The 22,508-nt window shown below is 47.3% G+C and overlaps 1 protein-coding gene across 1 annotated transcript in view; it reads right to left on the bottom strand.

Moving 5' to 3' along the window:
* Positions 1–17,863, bottom strand: part of LOC130458190 (acyl-CoA dehydrogenase family member 11-like) — a 62,157-nt gene extending 44,294 nt beyond the window's left edge. Inside the window, exons 1-2 of the mRNA XM_056821513.1 lie at positions 17,505–17,863; positions 4,089–4,321 (exon numbers count right to left, since the gene is read on the bottom strand). Coding sequence (XP_056677491.1) covers positions 4,089–4,321; positions 17,505–17,729 — 458 coding nt within the window. The 5' untranslated portion in view covers positions 17,730–17,863. The remainder of the gene's footprint in view (positions 1–4,088; positions 4,322–17,504) is intronic.
* Between the last annotated feature and the right edge of the window lie 4,645 nt (positions 17,864–22,508).

The raw sequence follows: 22,508 nt of genomic DNA, 5'->3' as shown, positions 1-22,508 counted from the left end.
ATTCCCAATTATTAAAATATACCCAAGTCAGCTGGGTTTTATAGAGATTTTAATTAATACAAATGAGGAATTAAGAAAGAGAGAGAGAAAGAGAAAAGGGCTATCCCAGCCTAGGCCAGCTTGAGCCAGCCTAGGAAGAGAGGGATCAGTCAGTCTTTTATCACTCACCACAAGATCTGTCCAAGCAAGGATTCAGAGGGACAGAGTCTCCTCAGAAGGAGTTCCAGCCAAAGTCAGCCTCCCTCAGACTATCTTCAAGAGACTGTCTCCTGCTCTCAGATTTTCATCTCCTTATAAAGGGCATTTTCTCCTATGTCACCTCCCCTAAGTTCTCCCATCTACCAATCACAGTAGACGTTTTCCAAAGGACGGACCATTCTTAGTTCACACCTGAGTAGACTAGAATCTCTGAGTAAGTTCTCACCTCTTTGCTCCTTGTAAGTTCACAAGTTGCCTGACCTTTATAGGTACTTAGCACCCCTTTGTATTAGTTCTAAAAATAGGCACAGCTTAAGAACTTTTTGTCTTACTATAAGTATGGGTTTAAGTACTTTTCATTGTTCAGCAAAGAGTTTACAACTTTATCTTCCCCTAAAGTATGCTTAAGTATGGTGAAGTAGAGTTCTCACATTCCTGATCAAGTACCTTCACTGCCCAAATGGGGAATAGTCCCAATGGGGAATTTTTAAGGTTCACAATCCAACCTTATGAAGTAGGGTCTGAGAATCTTTAAGGTTCACAGGTGTCATCTCCCAAGTGAGACCTTTCATTCCCCAATGTTCTGCCCTCTTGACAATGATTCGTACGTAATAGGTATTTACTCGACCAAGTATGGGTTGTGTCTCTCCCCACCCCCCACCCCCATTAGAATGTCAGTTCCTTGAGAACAGGAACTATTCTTGCTTTGGATCCCCAGTCACTTGCACTTAGTAGGTCCTTAATTGAGTTGAATGCAATAGGATGCCAGGGAGTGCTAGTGCCTGGTCTCAGTGTCTTTTCTCCAATTAATCCTGTCTATAACTAGTTTGTCCTTAGTCACCTGCAGGTTGTCTCTCCCATTAGACTGAGAGCTCTTTGAGGCAGGGGCTGGTTCTTTGAATCCCCAGCACTTAGCTCAGGGCCTGGCACACAGTAGGTACTTAATAAGTGCTTCTTTACTGATTGACTAGAGCTAGAAGAGATCTTAGAGACTACCTAGTTTAGTCACCTTATTCTGCAGAGGGGGAAACTAAGGACAAGGGAAGATAAGGGACTTGCTCAAGGACACCCAGAAAGGAGGCAGGATTTGGAGCTGAGCATTCCTCCCCTTATACCAACAGCCTTTGGTTTGAGGAAGCAGACAGTACCACATGAAGGCCAACATTTTATGTCTCTACCTGTCTAATAACTCAGCAGGAACCCCCTGGGAATGGAATACAGAAAGACTGTATTATGGGCCATTCACTTTGGCTAATTTTTTTTTTATGGCTCAGCACATAGGCTCAGCTGACAGCCATGTTTACAGGTATGGGGCATAGTGGCTCCAGTAGCAGGTGGGGCCCCTCCAGAGGAAGGAAGGAAGGAAAAGGGAGTCAAGATACTTCTTGGCTACAAGTCTCTTTCCCTGCATTATTGCTTTGGGGAATAGTTGGGCAGGTATTTATCTGGGCCTGCCGGACTGCAACGGTGGGGTCCGGGGAGCAGCCACCTAAAAAGAGACCATAGGGGGAGAGAGGGGAAGACCAAGCACGTAATAGAGAGACAGAGTCAATCTGGTAGTGTCAAGGCTCTGTTTATTGCAGGTGCAAGGCAGAATATATGTGCTTGAGGTAAAGGGGGGGTGGTGGTGGTGATTAAAGACTGCTTGTATCAGGAAGGAACATGAAGAATGGTTATTGTTATGTTTTGTGGCTGTTGGTCTTGGCGATGCCTGGGAGGTAACTTGTTTGTTCAGTTTCCCTAAGATCTTAAATCTTGTTTCAGGTCAAGTTGTCCCCGAATATGGTCTCTGACAATTCCCCCTTTCTTTTTTATAGAGGGAAGGTTTTAAGTCAGGACCGCAGTGACGGCCCCTGTCTTAGGCTACACAGGGGGAGTTGCTTGACCATCAAGGGTCAAGGACCTGTGCTATTCCCGTCATTGGGTTACCGCCCTGCTAGTAAATTGGAGACGATCGGTAGGGATGTGTGGTCGGTCAGTATCTGTTATTTCGATACGATGATATTGGACCGTAGGGAACTTAGTAAGGGTTGAGTCAATGTTTGATTTAATAAATCCAGTCAGGCGTTGGAAAGCCCAAGGGCCAAAGGTGAGTATTAGGAGGATGATAATAAAGGGAGCTATTATTGTGGGAATTAGGGTAGAGAGCCAAGGGGTTTTTCTTAAAAGATTGTTGTACCATCCTTCTTGGGCCTCGGCCTCCTTTTTTCTAAGGGCTAGGCGTTCTCTTAATTTTGCCATTGATTCTCTGACCATGCCCGTGTGGTCAGCATAAAAGCAACATTCTTCTTTAATGGCTACACATTATCCCCCTTCTTTTAAAAAAAGTAGGTCGAGGCCACGTCTGTTCTGCAGTACAACTTCTGAGAGGGAGGATAGAGAATTTGCTAAAGCAGAGACAGACTTTTCTAGGACCTCAATGTCAGATGTCATATCAGAATGTAAAGTTGTAAGGTGTTGGGTCTGTAGGAGAGCGGTGGTGCTGGTACCAATGCCGGCAGCAAGACCACCAATACCTAGAATAATGGCAATAGTAGAGAGGGGTTCCCGTACAATCCGAGGGAACGGAGACAAAATTTTATCTAAAGTGGTGTCTGTGTGATAAGTAATTCTGGGCCATAATTGTATAAGTACACAGAATTCTGAGGAGGTATTAAAAACCTGAAGGGAAATGCAGGGGGTGAGGCCGGTGTTGCAGGCCCAAAAGGTGTTATTGGGGGCCTCTAGATAATAAGGGGAGTGGGAGATGGGAAGGGTAACATTACAAAGATGGGAGTGAGAGGAAGGGGGGTGACCTATGCAAAGGCCTTTTCCGGAGACTTCGGCAAGGGTGAAGTGGTGGGGGGACCGGGCGCATCGAGGGGAAGGGGCAGAGGTGTTGTAAGGGTGATCGGTAAAGGCGATTCCTTCATAGTATGGGGGCTGTGAGTGGAGACATAGCCAACAGCTGATTGTAAGGTTCGGGGCAGTAGCATTCAAAACCAAATAGGAGCTATCAATGAGTTTGAGGAGTCTATCAGTGGTACCAGGAGGTACTTTGGGAATAGGGGTAGGTGGGAGTGTAAAGGAGGGGAATCGGGTGGGGGAGAGGGGTGGGGGGGGCTGGGGGTGCTGATATGAAGGGCGGTGTTGGTCGGTGAATATTTTGCCTAGACCAGTGCTTTCACTGAAGTAGGGGAATCCCAGCATGGGAACTTTTTCCACCAACACACAGCAGCAACTTGTCTGCACCCTATAGGATCCTAGACCTGCAGCTTCAAGAAAGCTCAAAAGCCATCTCATGAAACCACCTCATTTTATTTATTTTTGAGATCTTTTAATTGAAATGTTTATTTAATTAATTATTTTAGAATATTTTTCCAACCACATCATTTTATAGATGAGGAAACTAAGGCCAAGAGAGATCAAGTGCTTTGCCAAAGCATACATAGGCTGTCATCATCAGAGGTGGTATCTGAGGTCTCTTGTTTGGCTAGGGTCACACAGCTAGAGTATGCCAGAGGCAGAAAGAGAACTCAGATTCCCCTCCAAGGCCAGTCTTCCCTCCACTATGCCACTCATACCCAACTCCTGCAAGTATTATTACCTCCTAACCACAAATGAGAACAAGGAAGACCCTGTATTCTTTGAGTGACCAAGTCATACTAAATATTTGGGAGCTGGCTCTTCACACCAAATCAAGAGGTTGGACCAGATGGCCTCCAAGGCCCCTTCCAGCTCTAGCTCTATAATGGCATGACTCAGAGAAGGGAAGGGAGTCAGAGGGCCCAAGATCATGGAGTGACTCAAAGGTAGAACCAGCCCCCAGGTCCTGGCTTCAAACCCAGCCCCTTCTTCCTCTGACTATGAGCCTCCTGGAATGGCCCCTGAATTTCCACCGAAACTCTTACCTCCAGTTGGAGTATTTCCTCTCATAGCCTATGGCAATCAATCCCTCCTCAGCAGAAATCCTCTTTAGTTTCTTCCAAGCTGAACAGGTGAGGATGTGGTCCACCCGCTGCCCCCATCCATCGAAGTGCTGAAGTCTGGGAGGCATCGCTTCACATTCCTGCCCCAAGGAGAGGATCTCACCTGACACTCGGGCCCCAAACCTCTGCAGGTCCTGGTTCACTTCTGCAAAGACCTGCAAAGAAGCACACACACACACACACACACACACACACACACACACACACAGAGACACACCCCAGTTTGGTGTTGGACCTAAACGATGTTATTGAGGAGGATGCTGTGTTAGGATACTTTGTTTAATGGGTACAAAGTATCTGTCAGCTCTCCTTCTTGAAGGAAAGCCTGGAGTGACTCCCCTTCACTAGGCTAATATAGAATTGCTTGGAGACTAAGTAATTATATAAAAAACTATTTATGACAGATACGAGTCTGAGGAAAGAGAAACTAAATATCCACCCACTTTCCTCTGTTTGCCTCACAGCAAAGTCTTTGGTTTCTTCAAGCTACTCTGAACTGCTTAACCCTCACTAAAACCCCACAACACACTCTCTGACTAAACTAAGCTATATTCTTCTCAAAACTAACTTCATACTGTTAAGATGTCTCCAAAGAAAAAATCTGATCTAAAGAACCCAACACTTTAGTTACAAGGAAGATCAAAATACAAATTCAGAAGCAGATAAAAATGCCAAAATGGAAACATGTGGAGGCTTAAAGGAAAGTGGGAAAGGGTGTTAAGTCCCAAAAGAACTCTTGGAAGAGCTCAAAAATGAATTAAAAAATAATACCACTGGCCTTGAAGGGTCATTATAAAACTTAAACAAGTTCATGTACATAAATCCCTTTGCAAACCTAAAGACAGTATAAATATGTCAGCCCTTTTGACATGCTTTTGTACCAGCTGTTGCCCACACCTGGAATGCTTTCCTCCTCATGTTTGCCTCTTAGAATTTCCAGCTTCAGGGAGCAGGTGGCTGGCTCAGTGGATTGAGAGCCAGGCCCAGACACAGGAGGTCTTGAGTTCATATCTGGCCTCAGACACTTCCCAGTTATGTGACCCTGGGCAAGTCACTTAACCCCATTGCCTAGCCCTTACCACTCTTCTGCCTTGAAACCAATACACAGTGGAAGGTGAGGGTTTAAAAAGAATTTCTGGCTTCCTTTAAGTCCCAACTGTTACCAAAAAGCTTATCTTGATGTCTCCAGTTGCTGGTGTCCTTGCCCCAGAGATTACTTTGTATATAATTTGTATTGAATTTTCTCTTCAAGTATTGTTTCTTATCCATATCCCCCACAGAATGTAAACCTTAAAATTTCTTAGACTTGTGAATGTTGGAAATTTCACCATTGGAAGGTTTCATGCTTGTAGGGAATTTCATACTGATAGTGGGAACTCAATTGGAATGTGAACCCCATTGGCAAGGGAGGTTCCTCCTCCTCCCTTCTTAAGATTACTTTAGGACAGAAACCTTTTGCTGAACAATGGAAAGGGCTGCAGCATAGATCAAAATTTTATTATTCCAATCTCTACCCTACTCAGGGTAACAGGATTTAGGAAGGGCTGTAGCAAAGGATCAAGATTTAATTATTTGAGAATATGACCTTCAACAGACATGTGCAAAGCCACAGACCTCTGGGCGGTCCTGGGTTAAGCTAGAGCCACCATTGGCACAGGGAAGACATGGACAGTGATTGGTAGATGTGAGAACTGAGGGGAGGGAACTTGGATGGTTTCCTTAAAGATAGCGGGGTCTGAGGACTAGAGGTTGGTTGGAGAGGTTTTTGCTCTGAGAGGTTGTGCTCTGAGAAGCTTGCTCTGAAGGAAGCTGGAGGTGGAGGCCCCTGAGACTGTTTCTCCATTTTGGTCACATGAGTGATAGGGACTGATCTCTTTTCTTTGCCTCAGCTATCTAAGGGCTTGGGCCTTTTGGCCCAGCCTAAACAGAAGGGGTATTTAAGCCCTATTCCCTTCTCTCCCCTTTCTCTCTCCCTCTCTCTCTCTCTCTCTAATACCTTTCTTCCTCCTGTTTGTAATTAAACTCCATAAAAGGTTGACTGCTGACTTGAGTTTTCATTTAGGAATTACATAGCTGAATTCCTTGGCGACCTTAAATTAATATATATCAGTCTTTTAAAGTGATTTCCTTGTCACAAGAATGAAAGTCGATTATTGTTATATAATAAACCTAGAGCCACCAACAAGAGCTTTGAAAGCTTCCCAGGGGAGTTTGTGTTTTCTTCTGGAAATAAAATTTACCTTGTTACTCAGTAACAAAGTTACTGAGGAATAATATGGCCAGATTTGGGCTTTTGAAATAGTGTAGCAACTACTGGGAGGATGGATTGGAGAAGGTCCAGAGATAGGGAGAACCATGAAAAGAGACTGCTGAAGTAGTCTGAGATGATTAGACTGGATTGGATGGGAAGGAGGAGTCAGAAGGCCCAGGCTGGGGTCTCAGCTCTGCCTTGTCCAGGTCTCGAACTCCAGAACCCGATTTTCTCGTCTATTAGATAACAACCTCATGGCTCCTTCACAGAGTTATTATGATGATCACCCAAGGAAGAGTGGATGGAACCATAGGATCTGGGCTTTAGAAGCATCTTAGCATTCAACTGCTCACAGGATTATGACTTTGTTGGCTTTAGAGCTGGAAAGAAACTCTAGAGACCTTCTGTCCCAGGGGGTTCCATGTTTTTGGTGTGATGGAGCCCTTGGGCAGCAGTCTGGTGAAGCCTATGGACCCCTTCTCAGAATCATGTTTTTACATGCATAAAACAAAATGCTTAGGGTTATGAAGAGAAACAATTAGGCTTAAAGTTCTCAAAATATTAAAAAACCCCAACAAACTCTGAATGAAGACTCCCTGATTCAGTCTGCTCCCTTTATTATTATTTATTATTGTTATCATTTTTCATTGTTACTGTTCTTGAGTTATTTCAATCATGTTTGACTCTTCATGACCCCTTCTGGGTTTTCTTAGCAAAGATACTGGAGTGGTTTGCCCTTTTCTTCTCCAGTTCACTTTATAGGGAATCTGAGACAAATGGGGTTCATTGACTTGCCCAAGGTCTCAAAACTTGTGTCTGATTCCAGACCCTGAGCTCTATCTGCTGTACCAGCCCTGGGTCCAAAATGCCTGCAAAAGCTGTGTTCTTTCTACATGTCATTGGTTCTCTAGATCTATCCCTTCCCAATGTATGTTGAAAAAGATAAAGGGCCATGTAATTCATCGGAACATGGTTTGGTCTTTGTTGCTACTAACATTTTTGGCAGCTGGCCTCAGGGCTCCAAGTTCAAGTCCTGCTTAGGACACATCCTGGCTGTGTGGCCCTGAACAAACTGGCCAGCTTCTCACTGTCCCAAACATTGCTCTGAGGTTACTGAGCTGGCGCCATAGAAGGAATCTCCTCTACTCAATGAATCCAACTCTCTTCCACTCTTTCCACTGCTGCTGACCCACATATTCACAGCTCACACTGTGTGTGGAGGGAGGTTCAGAACAGGCTGGGCTCTGGCTCAGAAGCACTCACTACCCCTGCCAAGCTCCCTCAATTTTCTCCCTTCGATTCCCTTCCTTGACACCCTCATAGTTACTAGACTAAGTGGTCCCTGGTGCCTGCCTCTTCTCTAGACTATGTGGCAGCCAGGGCTGGGCAGCTGGGCTCCAAGCTCTCTCAGTGCCCATTCATCCTGGACCTCATTGCCAGATTAATCTTCTTAATGTATGGAACGGCTCATCTCTCCTTCCTGCCTGGAGGAACCCTGTGGAATCGGGCCCAAACTCTCTGCTTGTCATTTGTCCCTCTGTGCCCCCCTCCGAGTCTGCTCCCAAATGATTTTTCTGCACTCATCTCACACTGTTCTCCCTCAGCCCTTCCCCCTTCTCTGCTTTAGCCAAGCTGGATCATTCTGTGGCTCTCAACTGGGCCAGGCTTTTCTTCCCCCAACTTCTCTCCTCCCTTCTCTCTTCCCCTCCTTCCAGCTCCAGCCATTCAGGCCTTAGGATTCTTTGCGGGGTAAGCCCATCCTCTGGGAAGCCTTCCTCCATTTTCCTTGTCCAAAATGGCTCTCTCTCCACTAACATCTCTCAACACTCTTTCTCTCTTATGCACTCTCCCCAGTACTTCGAGGACCCATGTGGGGCATCGTTAGAGGCAGCTAGGTGGTGGTGGGGGTGCGCTACAGCTCTGGCCCCGGGTCAGGAAGACCTAAGTTTTAATCCAAGCTCACACACTACCTTGATCTCTGTCTGCCTCTGTTTCCTCACCTGTAACAAAAGAGTAATAATGGGACCTGCCTCACAGGGGTGGGCAAAGGACAGAACTGGATCATATGTGTTGGGCACTCTGCACCTTGTCTGGCACAGAGTAGGCACTTAACGATGTTACCTTCCTTCCCCTCCAGGTGGGTGCTCCCTCAGCTGGTGGACTGAATGAGCATAAATAGGTGATAAGGAGGTGGGGATGCTCACTCTCCCAACCAATTAACGGAATTACTGAATCCTTCAGCATCTCTATTGGATCCATCAATCAAAGGAGCACACTAGGTATGAGCAAGCCCTTAATCAATTTGGGAGGAGTGGAGTACTTTGATCAGTGGATGAAATGAGGTCATCCCCCACAGCAGCTGCCTTAGAATTAGCGGAAAGGATCAGACATAGCTCTGGACCCCTGTATATCCGAGCCAACCTGGAGCGAATGAAGCATTCCACCAGCTGTCCATTCTGTGGTGGGAGAAACCAGCCAAGCCCCTGAGGGAAGATTCTCACCTTCAAATGAGATAATATCTGCAAAGGGCTTAGCACACACTTAGTACCCAACACACAGTAGAAGCTTAATAAATTCTCCCTCCCTCCCTTCCTTCCTTCCTTCCTTCCTTCCTTCCTTCCTTCCTTCCTTCCTTCCTTCTTCCCTCCTTCCTTCCTTCTTCCCTCCCTCCCTCCCTCCCTCCCTCCCTCCCTTCCTTCCTCCCTCCCTTCCTTCCTTCCTTCCTTTCTTTCTTCCCTCCCTCCCTCCCTCCCTTCCTTCCTTCCTCCCTCCCTTCCTTCCTTTCCTCCCTTCATTCCTTCCTTCCTTCCTTTCTTCCTTCCTTCCTTCTTCCCTCCCTTCCTTCCTCCCTTCCTTCCTTCCTTCCTTCCTTCCACAGATATGGTACTGATTCCTAAGCCAGGAAGACCAAAAAGACAGAAAGAAAACTATAGACCAATCTCCCTAATGAACATAGATGCAAAAATCTTAAAATACTAGCAAAGAGACTACAGCAAATTATCACAAGAATTATTCACTGTGACTAGATGGGATTTCTACCAGGAATGCAGGGCTGGTTTAAGAAATCAAAACTATCAATAATCACATGAAAAAGTATCCTAAATATCTCCTGATTTGAGAAATGCAAATTAAAACAACCCTTGATGTACCACCTCACACCTAGAAGATTGGCCAAATGACAGTAAAGGAAAGTGATAAATGTTGGAGGGGATGTGATGAAACTGGGACACTGATGCATTGCTGGTGGACTTGTGAATTGATCCAACCATTCTGCAAGGCAATTCAGAATTCCACCCAAAGGGCTTTAAAAGAATGCCTGACCTTTGATCCAGCAATACCACTACTAGGTTTGTACCTCAAAGAGATAGTAAAAAAATATTTGTACAAAAACATTCAGAGCCATGGCAAAAAATTGGAAAAAGAGGAGGTGTCCCTTGCTTATGGAATGGCTGAACAAATTGTGTTATCTGATGTGGATGGAATACTATTGTGTTGTAAGTAGTGAGGAACTAGAAGATTTCTATCTGAACTGGAAGAACCTCCATGAACTGATCGAGAGTGAAAGGAGCAGAACCAGGAGAACATTGTACACTGAGATTGATCCACTGTGGCACAATTGAATGTAATGGACTTCTCTACTAGCAGCAATGCAATGATCCAGGACAATCCTGAGGGACTTATGAGAAAGAAGCTATCCACATCCAGAGAAAGAACTGTGGGAGCGGAAAAGCAGAAGAAAAACATTAGACAATCACTTGTTTATATGGGTATGTGACTTGGGGTTTTGGTTCTAAAAGATTATTCTACTGCAGAAATGAATAATATGGAAATAGGTATCAACTGATAACATATGTATAACCCAGTAGAACTGTTTGTTGGCTTCAGGAAGGGATGGGGAGAGGCGGGGGAAAGAAAATGAATCATGGAAACATGGAAAAATACTTAAAAAAACAACAACTAACACATGGAGACATCAATAAAGACTTATTGGAAACAAACTGAGAAAACCAACCACACCAGTGAGGTAGTCAATATCCAGAGGCATGTGCAAGAAATTCCGAGAACTAGGTGTTCCAAGAACTAGGTCTGAGGATCTGGGTTTGAATTTTAGCTCTGTTCGTTTGCTTCTTGGTTGACTCTGGACAAGTCACTTCTTTCTGGATCTCTGGCTCTCCATCTGCTAAATGAGACCTTTAGGGTCCTTTCCAAGTGAAAAACTATGATTCTCTCCTCACCTTTCAAATGAGATAGTTAGATTAAAGCACCCAGCAATTTGGGGCAACCAATTGGTGGGTGAATAGAGTGACAGGCCTGGAGTCAGGAAATCTAGCCTCAGATATTTACTAGCTATGTGACCCTGGGGAAGTCTCTTAACTCTGTTTGCCTCAGTTTCCTCCTCCATAAAATGAGCTGGAGAAGGAAATAGCAAACCACTCTTGTATCTTTGCCAAGAAGAAATCAAACAGGGTCATGAAGAGTCTGGCATAACTGAAAGGCCTGAACAACAATAACAATATAGGGAGTCAAGGTGTTGTCCCAATTCACAGATGGAGAAAAAGAGGTCTAGGGAGGTTAAATTTCTTAGAGGGTATATGGGATAGTAGATAGAGAATGGAGATTGTTGGGCTAAGAGGCAGGAAGACCAGGGTTCCAATAGCACCTCCAACGCTTTCTAGCTGTGGGAGCAAGGGGAGATAAATCACTTCACCGACTCAATGAAGGGCTCAGACTTCATGGCCTTTTACGTTCCTGCCAGCTCTAGAGCTGGGATCTGAGCCCTTCTAAATTCCCTTCTGTCTTGAAATCAATGGCTGGATTTGCCCAGGTCTCTCCCAATTCAACAAGCCAAGGCCAGAGTTGGTGACTCCCTTCCCTTCCACTCAGACAGCTCCTTACTGGGGTAGGTGAGGACCAGGGCAAGACCAGCATGCACCAGAGCATTGGGGAAAGAGCCCTCAGCTAGGAGGCTGAGGACCTAATCCAAATCCCAACTCTGGGTACATTTCAGTTTCCTGATCTCTGAAATAGGAGTAGAAACAGGCAGTTGACCAGAGAACCTCTCCTTGCCTTCCACCAACCAGCTTCCTCTTTTGCCTTTCTCCTCTCCAATCTTCCTTCCAGGAAAAGCTTATAGGCTTTTTTGGTTCCTAAAGGCCTTATCTCCTAGATAAGAACCTTTGAGTATGTCCCTATTATTCCTGGACAGAGTCTGGTGCTAAGGCTCCTTCACAATCTTTTTGCAATTGTTTTTCTAGACCGATTCTACATTATTCCCATTCAGACATGGGCTGTTCTGGCCAACCTGGCCTACCATCAGTGGGGGATGGAGAACCGACTTTGGGCCAGGGCATGGCTAGGTCAGGAGGAGTGCATGTTAATCATTGAGCAAGGAATTCTAGGAAATGTTTGTTGTCCATCGGGGTTCAGCCTGGAAAAGAGGAGCAGAAGTTAGCTGTGCCAGGACATCAGGACTCTGTGTATTATTGATAAGCAGGAGATAGGGGGTGGAGTGTGCCAGAGCCAGGGGCACAGTCTGCCTGGAGGAGCTTTATGTGGCTGGAGAGATTGCCTGGGGTAGATCGGGGCAGGAAGGGCCAGGAGAACAGGACTGAGCTCCCGCTGGGCAAGAAGACTGTAGGCCGGTTGGATATCAATTGGTCAACAGGCAGGTATCATTCCTGGAATTGCCCTAATTACATGGGATACTGAGAAAGGCAAAAATAAGCTCGCCTTTGAGGGAGCTTAGCTTCTGATGGAGAAAACCCTGGGCCGTGAAAAGGGACAACAGTCTGAGATGGAGGCTCCAAAAATGAGGGGACCAGGCAAGGTCTCCCATTTGAGCTGGGGCTTAAAAGAGATACTCCAAGTCCAAGATGAACGGGTAGAACATTCCAGGCAACGATGATAAAATCAGGTGGAAAATCTCTCAGCTCAGAGACCCGGAAGAGAGAGGGTGGCTGAAGTGAAGGCGTCTAGTATCTGGGGACCAAAGAAGATTAAGGAAGACAGGAATCATCTTTGGTCAGCCAGCCAATCAGGCTTCCAAGGCAATAGGATTAGAGCATCCTATTCTGCACGCCATATGATAGCATCGAAGGGGTCCCAGAACTCTCTTCTCATCCAGAGGGACAGTGATGAAGGTTGAACAGCCGCTGAGGTGGGGAAAGAAGAGAAGGTCAGCTCCCGAAGACTCATCCTCTGAAGAGGCGGGAGGACCTCTGTACCTGGCATATGCCATGTAGCTGTGACCAGGACCCTGGGCGTTCTTTTTCCCCTCTAGCCTCTTCACAGAGTTTCCAGTTTCAATTTCAGGTCTTAATTCACTATTGGTTATCAAGGGGAAGACACTCATTTCACTGATGTGGAGACTATACGGACCCGGCGTGCCCATGTCAGCCCTTCCTAGATCCTTGGCCCTTCGGTGTTGTCCCCTAAGTTTGCCTCAAGGCCAATGCACTGGGGGCCCTTCTCAGGGACTCCCCAAATCACAAAGATACTGATGGTGCTCATGGGCTCTCCCAGACTGATTCCTTGCTCATCCATTGACCAGCTCATTCCTCCCCCCAGCCTTCCCCTTCCTCCTTTTTAATCCTGTCTTGGAAAGAAAGCACCAGCAGGCTGGCTTGCCTTTGGCAACCTTGAAAGTTCTTGTGATGACCTTAGACTTCTTCTGAAACAAAGGCCTTGTTTTTTCAAGCCAATGTTCTTCGGGTTTGCGTGGCTATGAGTCATGGAGCTCTGCAGTCTCCAAAGACTTGAAGGTGAGGATCACCCAGAGGGTAATGGAGAGAGACACACACATGGTGGGTGGGCGTAAGCTGACTGCAGCATATTACGAATCAGGACTCATGCAGTGGCAGAAAGGATGTCCAAAACCAAGCTATGAAAGCAGGATCGAGGGTCTGCTGTTTTTGAAAGATCATTTTGAGCTGACTGAAAACCATGGAACGACGCAATAACAGTAACTGACATCGATCTGGGCTTTAAAGTCTGCAAAAGCACTTTCCACCTGTCATCTCATTTGACCCTCACGACAACTGTATAGGCATTATCATTCCCATTTTGCAGATGAGGAAACTGAGGCATAAGGTGTGGCATGACCTTTCTGTGTTCTTGCTATTAGTGTCAGATAGCATGAGGATTTGAATTCAGGTCTTCCCAATTTTAATTCTATCCACTAGACCCCTCAAAAGCATTACCATTATAGTTGATCCAAAGGCAATTGATGCCCATGGTTGGCGTTAGGCTGTATGTAAATTGTGTTGGCTTGTTCATGAGAAGAGATAAAAATGTTATGTCCATTGTTTCTCACTGTGCTTGGCACATAGTAGGTACTCAATAAATGTTTGCTGATTGTTGGTTGACCGATTGGAAAAGGAGGTGAGGAAGCCATGGAGAAGTGAGATATCGTTGACCAACTGCCCAAATGCCACCCTGGGGCCTGAAGGAAGGCATTTGGGCTGTCCTGTGAGCTTCTAAGGAGGATTCATGGGAGAACTGGGGCAGGAATCACATAGGACCACAATGCACTGATGGGTGGTGATCTGTACCCAAGGGCCAGATTCCCACATGGAAAAGATCCAGTATCTAAATATCCAATCAGATGTAATTTTACAACCAAGAAGTTGTTTGTAGGGTCAGAGGAACCTGGGTCCGAGTTGGAAGGGATCTCGGAGACCATCTGGTCCAACTTTCTTCTTTTACAGATAAGGAAATGGAGGCCCAGGAAAATCAAGCAGTGGGAGGAGGAACCTGAGGTGAGATTTGAACCTAGACCCTCTGCTTCAGAAACAGCGATCCTTCCACTATACCTTAGGTGAATGAAAGGCCACTGAAAGGTTTCCAGGGTTGCCTTATTTGAAAATTGCTTCAGTAAAACCAACTCGATTCTTGGCCAGTTTTCTGTTTTGCTCTGAAAGGAAACCTGCCAACAAACCATCTGCTCGGTCAGGGGTGGTTTCCACCATCTTCTCATCACAGAAAGGACGATAAAGGGACGGACTCATGGGGAGGGAAGCGTCTGAGTATGAAAATGAACAACAGCGTTGATTAAGCCCTAATTCCTCCCGTCGGCTTTAATCAAAAGAACAGTGGAATCATGCTTCTGGGAACGCCTTTGATTGGAGAAATGGGGAGCCGAGCCTCAAGGGTTTCCACAGCAGCAGGGCCCAGTGGCAGTGCAATGACTGCGAGATGTGAAGCTTTCATTTTTTTTTAGAACCAAAATGAGGCCAACTTGAAGCCGAAGGAACCTTATTGGAAAGACACACCTGCCACACTGACTTCTTATCCCGCATTCTAGCCTTCCGCCTTGGATCTGGGTGGGCCTCGGCTCTTTCCCAGCATGCCTGCTTTGGGGAACACCACCAAAGTCCCAGTTATCCCTTCCAGGGGCTCGGCTTGAGTAGGGACAGCCCAGGAAATTCGGAGCCTTTCTGTGACCATCGGACATGGGAGCATCATCCCGATGCCCGTATTCTCTAACAGTGCTCCTTGGTTTCCCAGGGCACCTATGATAATCCCACCAAGTGTGCCTGGAATTCAGAGAGGGCTCTAATGGAATCTGCTGAGGATAAACAAGCCTATTCAGAGAGCACTTGGCAATCAGTATTTCTTAAGGGATCAGACAGGCAGCAACAGGACTAAACATCTCATTAGAGAGAGCAGCACTTAAGGTGTGAGATGGAGCCAAGCAACACTATGGCTACCTCTTGTTATTCTTGGAGGCAAGGCCCTCTAGTGGAAAGAATGCCAGGCTGGCTGCTGGGAAGGGAGTGGGGGGACTCGGCCAGCCCACAAGTATCAGCTCTCTAATTTTAATAACTCTAATGACATATATGTCATGTACATACGTGTATATATACTAACATATGATAATAATGACAAGAGCCAGCAAAGCCTGGCTGTGTGTTCTTGGGGAAGTGACATAACCTCTCAGTATCTCAGGAAACTCTAACATTATATAATCAAGGAGTCAGTACCAATCAGCATGGTAGAAGAGACTTCCTCAGTGAGTCTCCCATGCAAATGGCATACATGTATGTGTGGAGGTGTGTATATGGACATGTACAACATGTACAACAATATATTTTGACATTTTGTAGGATTTTGACACCTTATACTCAATATGATTATGTGTGATTTCATCTGTGTGGGAAATTCCCTCCACCATTGTGCAGGTAACATACATAGCTTCCTGCAGCCCTGGATGAGCGATGGATGGATGAATAGATGGATGGATGGATGGATGGATGGATGGATGGATGGATGGATGGATGGATGGAAGGAGAGAAATAAGGGAAATAGGTGGATTCCATAGAGAGGTGGAGAGATATATGGAAGGAGAGAGGGACAGAGAAATGGATTAATGGATTTGGAGAAATAAAGGAAACAGATAGACTAGATAGATGGATATGGATGAAAGAATAGATAGATGAATAGACATAGATAGTGAGATAGATGGCTAGGCAAGGGATAGAGAAATGGGTAGATAGAAACAGAGACAAAGTAAATATGTGTTAGATGGATAGATGGAAGGATGGATTACATGGTTAGAGAACTGGATGGATAGATAGATGAAGGGATGGAGAGAAAGATGGTTGGTGAGACAGGGCTAGAGTATTTATTAAGTGGAACCCTGCTTAGCAGAATCTATCCTTCATTTTCCACCAGCCACACCACTTTTGGTCTTCTTCAGACTCTCATATCTTCCTGCCTCAGGAAATTTATCCCTAGAAAATCTAATGCAAGATTGACTCTGCCTCAGCCTCCCTTCTACAGCCCCCTCCAACCCTCTGATTGGATCCTCTGACTAAGGGCAAGGCCCTGGACTCCAGGGCCTCTATTTAAAATGGAGTCTCAGCACACACTTTCCCCTACTTCCCACCAGCTCTGCCCCTTTGGGACTTCTTTAGAGTTCTTTGTCATGCCCCTTTCTCTCATCACCCCCCCCCCCATTTCCTGTTGTGCCTCATCTTCTCCCATTAGATTGTAAACTCTTCAAAGGCAGGGGCTGTCTTTGTTTTTATTTGCACAGTCTCCTTCCTTCCCCCCAGCACATAGTAGGGGCTTAACAAACATTTATTGGCTTGACTGTGCTCCAGTGACTTGCTCAGGTATCAGAGGAGGACCCTGAAGGAATGGAGATGCAGTAGGGTACCTCTATTGCCTCCACTGTTAGTACATCCCTGGGGCTGATGTGGGGCTTCTCCTCAGAGATGGAGTTTGCAGCCCATCCTGTGACTTCTTGTGAGCCAGGCAAGAAATATATCCGGAGTCCCTTCTGTGTGCCAGGTGCACCGGGTATTATCGCTCTTTCTAAACTTCTGTTTTATCCAATAATTTCACTCCTTCTTGGCCCTCCGTGCCCACTGCCAGGGCTGCTAAGACCCGCAAAGAAGCTGGCTCCCTGCTCTGGCTGCCGGGGTGCTCGTGAGGATCCGGGCCTGCCTCATGGTCTCCTCCATCCCCCTGTGCCAAGATGCCCTTCCTGTGCTAGCCAGAGAGCCCTCTTCCCCCGGCACGCTGCTTCCCCTCCCCTCTCCATTCCTCCCGTCCCTCCTCATGCCCTGGCGATGGGCGCGCTCGTTTGCGGTCTTTTTCTTGGCTTACATTTTGTGGCTTTTCAGTTTCACGGAGAAACAGTTGTTGCCAATCGTTTTCTGACCTTCTGCAAGACCTGCCGATTCTGCCCCCCCCCCCCCGGGGGCACTAAATAGCCTGCGGTAGGTTACCCGGCGCTTTCCAGCTCCCCCACGCCAGGACAGAAGACACGTAGATACACGCGCGATAAAAAGCCCCAGGAAGGGAACAGAATGGAGAGTCCGCACTCCCGCCGCAGCAGTTCCCCCTCTGGCTGTTGGGGACCATCAACCCCTCGCGGCCATCTTGGGACTTGCTTTGCGGATAATAATAGTTCTGGGCTTCACAAGTGCTCCCTGCTCTGCTTCTGCTCACTCCTCGCATCCGGGCTTCCTTACCCTTAATGCCAGCTGCTACTCTGCTGGGACCTGCGTCCCCTGGGGCCCCGCCACGGCCAAGGCTGCCCAGCTCAGCGCCTGCCACCCCCCTGCCCAGCCTCCACACACCTGGGGGGGCAGATGCCTCTTCAGATAGCCCCTGAGCAAAGCGTCCTCCAAATACTGGTTGCCAAGGCTGGGCTGTCCTTGGAAAAATGTGCCAATGACAGCTCTGCGAAAGGGAATGCCATCCTGCTCGGGCAAGCTCCTCTGGTGGCTCTTTCTGCTGGACCCCCAGGCAGGGGCTCGCTGGAGCAGCTGACCCAGGAGGGGCTGGTTCCACCTGGACAACATGGGCTCTTTTGTCCCGGGACACTGGGCTGACCTGGAGCGGGAAGTGGGAGGGAGCAGCTCACTTTTCCTGAACTTTCTGGCCTGAGAGCTGTTAGGACCTCTGGAGCCCTCCCTTGGTTCCTCCCCAACCCCTCCCCTTAAGCTCTTCCCCTCCTCCCCTTTTTTCTTCTTGGTCCCCTGATAAACAGGGTAGTGTGCTGGATGCAGACCCAGATGTGTCTTAGCTGAGTGACCTCATCTCTCTGGACTCAGTTTCCCTATCTGTAAAATGGAAAAGCTGGACTCAAGGACCTTCAGGGTCCCTTCCACATCTAAATCCATAACCCAATGACGTTCTCCCTTCTTTCCTCCCCTCTAGCCTGGCTTCCTTTGCTTGCTTCATCCTTTCCCCCTCCCTCAACCCTCTCTCTCCTTGTATCTCCCCTGACTCAGTGGTGCCAAGGACCCACAAGGGATGCCAAACCAGGGAGCAGAGGAACCCAGTTTTCTGGTTCCACATCCAGCTTTCCCATGTCCCCCCAATTCCCCCCCCCCCACTTTCTCGAGGGAGGGGTTCTTGGAGTGAGGGCTGCCTAAAAGGAACACCCCTAGGCACGACTGGAATCAGTCAATCCACAGTATTGAGCGCCCGTTCTGCATGCTCCAGGCACTGGGCTAAGCTATCTAGTCCAGTCCTCGGAGGCTCCGCAGAGCTGGCTGTGGAGTCCACGTCCCGGAAAGGGAGGCAGCGGGTCCAGCAGAGGGCGGGAGAGGATTTCTATTTACATATTCATGAGGTGCAGCCAGTCTCGGAGCAGAGACTGAGCTAGAGCCGCTGGACATGTGGTTAAGGAAGCCTACACCATTGGTCAAGCTCCTCCCTTGGGCTAGGAGTGTATTAGGTGGGGGTGAGAGAAGTGCTAACGTGAAGCAGTCTCTGCCCCCTAGGAGGCTACAGTCCGCGGGGGACACACGGGCACACACGCAAATACAGGAGATAAACGCACCCAACGTCACTAAGGAGGATGGCGGCATCTTGGGAAGGCCCCCAGCCTCTCAGCCTCAGTCTTCCCTTTTGTAAAACGGGCTTCGTATCTATAGTAAGGAATGCCCCGGAAGAATGAAATGAGTCAATGAATGCAAAGCTCTGAAAATGGTCAAACCCTGCACAAATGACTTTATTAACACATCACACATGAAGGCTTTCCTGGAAAGCGCTCTAAAAAACCCTTCACAAGCCACAGCCTTCATTATATTTCTGGTCCCACACCTGAGGGTAGACTTGTAGGCATTTGAGCCCAGTTACAAATGGGGAAACCGAGGCACGGAATGGGGAAGAGGTTTGCTTCAGGAAGTTGTGGGCGACAGAATCTCCGAATACTGTCTGTCGGGGGGAGCTTAAGAAAGCAGAGCTGTGAGGAAGGTGAGCTAGGAAAGCCCCTGGGAAACTGCAGCTGCTCAGGTCCATTATGCACTTCCCACGGAAATGAGAGCCCTTGGCAGGTTGGCCTTCTGCTCTGGATTCCCGGCTATGGTTTTAGATAATGAGTCAGAACAAGGTGCTAAGAACATCCGAGCTCTTCTCCAGGACCTCCTGGGGTCGTCTGCTTTCGAGGTTTCACAATGAAGCCCAATTCGTTGGACTTGGAGTTGGAGGAGGAGGAGGAGGAAGAGGAGGATGAGGAGGAGGAGGAGGAGGAGGAGGAGGAGGAGGAGGAGAATTAGCATCAAAAGTTGAATGGAGACTGTTCCTAAAGGGGACCTGGATGTGGTCAGCTTTGGTTGTGACCAATGGCAAGATGGCCGCTCCTCCATTTATTTCTCTGGACGTCTGCCCCACTCTTCTCTCTTGTTCTATAGAGCTGGGTTGAAAGAGAACATAGCCCGGTGCCTGCGGTGTAGGAAGTGCTTAATAAATCTCTATGGACTGGTAAAGGACACTGGAGGACCTGGGTTCCATTCCTGCTCTTCCATTGACTACTTTAGGCAGGTTGTTCAACCTTTATGTGCCTCAGTTTCCTCATTTGTAAAAGGAGGAGGCTGGACTAGATGATCTCTAGGACCCCTCAATCTATAATACTAGGATCCTGCCCTTTCCTCCCTTGATTAGACTTCTTTAACAAGGTCCCTTCTTCTCTTTTTCAGACATTGTGTGTGTGTGTGTGAGAGAGAAAGGCAAGGTGGGAGTGCTTCTAAGTCCAAGGTTGGCTCCCCATCCACCAGCCTCCAAAGAACAACTGGACAATGCCAGAGACGGAGCTGGAGGGCTTTGGGCTTCTAGAAACTCCATGAGCACTACCTGAACCAGCTCCCCAAGTGGAGCTGAGCCTCCTTCCAGGCCAGCAGTGGCCCGAAGTGCTGTGGGTTTCCCCCTTGATACAAGTTTAATAGAGAGCTGCAGACCTTTCCCAGAGTGCAGCCATCATAACTCATCGTGTTCTCCTTGGTGAATGTCACAAGCTGGCCTTAATTCTCCAGAAATACTATCGGCATGGAATGAAGAAAACTCCAATATAGAAAGCCATTTAAAAGTCATTATTCCTCTTACTTATCTTCTTAAGACTCCAGCAGGGGGTATTTTATAAAGACTCAGGAACTAGGCCAGGAGCGAGAACCAATCAAATCCTCAGATTTCTTCATCTTGGCTCACCTCCTTGGGGGGAGAGTTTTTTTTTTTTTTGGGGGGGGGGAGGCAGGGTCCAAGACTCAGAAGGGATGCTGATAGGGAGGAGGCCACAAACCACAGCCTGGGCCACTGAAAGACCCAGCTGCCGATTCATCCAGGGCATTTATGGTAGACGAGTGCCCCCTAGCCTGCAAACAAGTTTTAGCTGACTACAATTTGAGAACAAGGACAGGGTACCCGGCTTGCACCTCTCCTACCGCCTGGTGGACCACCCGAGTTTGAATTCGGATTCCAGGCTGGTTTGGAGGAGGAGGGGAATCAGGATCCCCCAACCCTGCCAGAGAAGGAAGTCCTTCCTCAGTGCTTAAAGAATCTTCCAGAATCGCCAGGCTCCCATGAATCTTTGCAGACTAGGAGAATTTACTGAGTGACTGGCCGGGACGCCTGCCTCCCTGAAGAGAAGGGGCTCCGGAACCGAGGCGATGTGTCCAGGAATGGAAGGTGGGGATGGGACAAACAAGGGGGATTCGGTGACATTCCCCAGTGAGGTGCCTTGGTGCACAGGTAGTCATTGTTGAGCACAGGTTAAGCCTGGAGAATCTAGTGATGTTTGAGAGGCAAACAGAAGGTGTGCTGAACACTGGGGGGCGCCCTTAAGACACAGGGGAATGTAGCCCTCCGAAGTCTGTCCCCTTAGCTGCACGGGGTGGCTCTCTTTACCACCAACACTCCTGGGGGTCTAGGATTGGGGAATTCCTCACGTCCCCTTTTGAGCTGGGATTCCTCTGGAGACTTGGGGCACCCCATGCCAGCCTGAGGCGACACTAAAACCCATCTCCCTCCACACCAGAGCCCACAGCCCTGGCATGATCACAGCGTTTACTGATTTTCTCTTTTAGGTCAAGGAAAGCTGCTTTTCACTCTGCCAAGTACGGTTATCAGCTCAATTTCTCTTTTACAGGTTAGAATTAAAAGCAGAAGCCAGTCCATCATCAACAAGGCATCATGGCTACTGCTCAGCTCTTTCCACAAGACCTGATCAATGACACATTCAAAACCCAGTGAAATTTCACATCAGCTGGGGGGGGGGGGGGGGAGAAGGGAAAGAACATGAATCATGGAACCATGGGAAAATATTATGAATTAATTAATTAAGCACAAAATTTCAATTAAAAAGATCTAAATTCATAAATTTAAACCCACAAGACCACCAAGGTAAATTTGACCAAGATGGACAATGAAGACACTGTTGCTCATCTCAGCTTCTCCCCCCCCCCCTTTCTGTCCTACCAAGACAGAAGAGCAGGGGGGGAGACAAATGGGGTTAAGTGCCTTCACCTGGGTCATTAGCTGAGGTCAAATTTGAACACAGATCCTCCTGATTCCTGGTCTGGCACTGTATCCACTGTGCTACCTAGCTGTTCCTATTCCTCAAAAGTCTTTAAATCCCCCTGTCAAATGAGGAATACTCTCTTTTCCTTTGTTCAGCCATGTGCCACTTTTCCCAAACCCATTTGGGCTTTTCTTGGCAAAAATTCTAGAGTGGTTTGCTCTAAGGAATCTCCAGTTCCTTTGACAGATGAGGACACTGAGGCAAATAGGATGAAATGACTTACCCAAGGGCACCCAGGTAGGAAGTATCTGAGGGCAGATTTGAACTTCAGGCTTTCTGATCCCAGAGTCATCACTCCATTCACTGCACCACCTTCCTGCCTTCTCCTTAAGACTTTCCTTCCTTCCTTCCTTCCTTCCTTCCTTCCTTCCTTCCTTCCTTCCTTCCTTCCTTCCTTCCTTCCTTCCTTCCTTCCTTCCTTCCTTCCTTCCTTCCTTCCTTCCTTCCTTCCCTCCCTCCCTCCCTCCTTTCCTTCTTCCTTTCTTCCTTTCTTCCTTTCTTCCTTTCTTCCTTTCTTTCTTTCTTCCTTTCTTCTTTCTTTCTTTCTTTCTTTCTTTCTTTCTTTCTTTCTTTCTTTCTTTCTTTCTTTCTTTCTTTCTTTCTTTCTTTCTTTCTTTCTTTCTTTCTTTCTTTCTTTCTTTCTTTCTTTCTTTCTTTCTTTCTTTCTTTCTTTCTTTCTTTCTTTCTTTCTTTCTTTCTTTCTTTCTTTCTTTCTTTCTTTCTTTCTTTCTTTCTTTCTTTCTTTCTTTCTTCTTTCTTTCCCCTTACCTTTTGTCTTGGA

The sequence above is a fragment of the Monodelphis domestica genome, chromosome 3 (genome assembly GCF_027887165.1).
Source record: "Monodelphis domestica isolate mMonDom1 chromosome 3, mMonDom1.pri, whole genome shotgun sequence".
Taxonomy (NCBI): domain Eukaryota; kingdom Metazoa; phylum Chordata; class Mammalia; order Didelphimorphia; family Didelphidae; genus Monodelphis; species Monodelphis domestica.
Note: the sequence above shows the minus strand (reverse complement) of the source record. Positions and strands in the feature narration are given on the sequence as shown.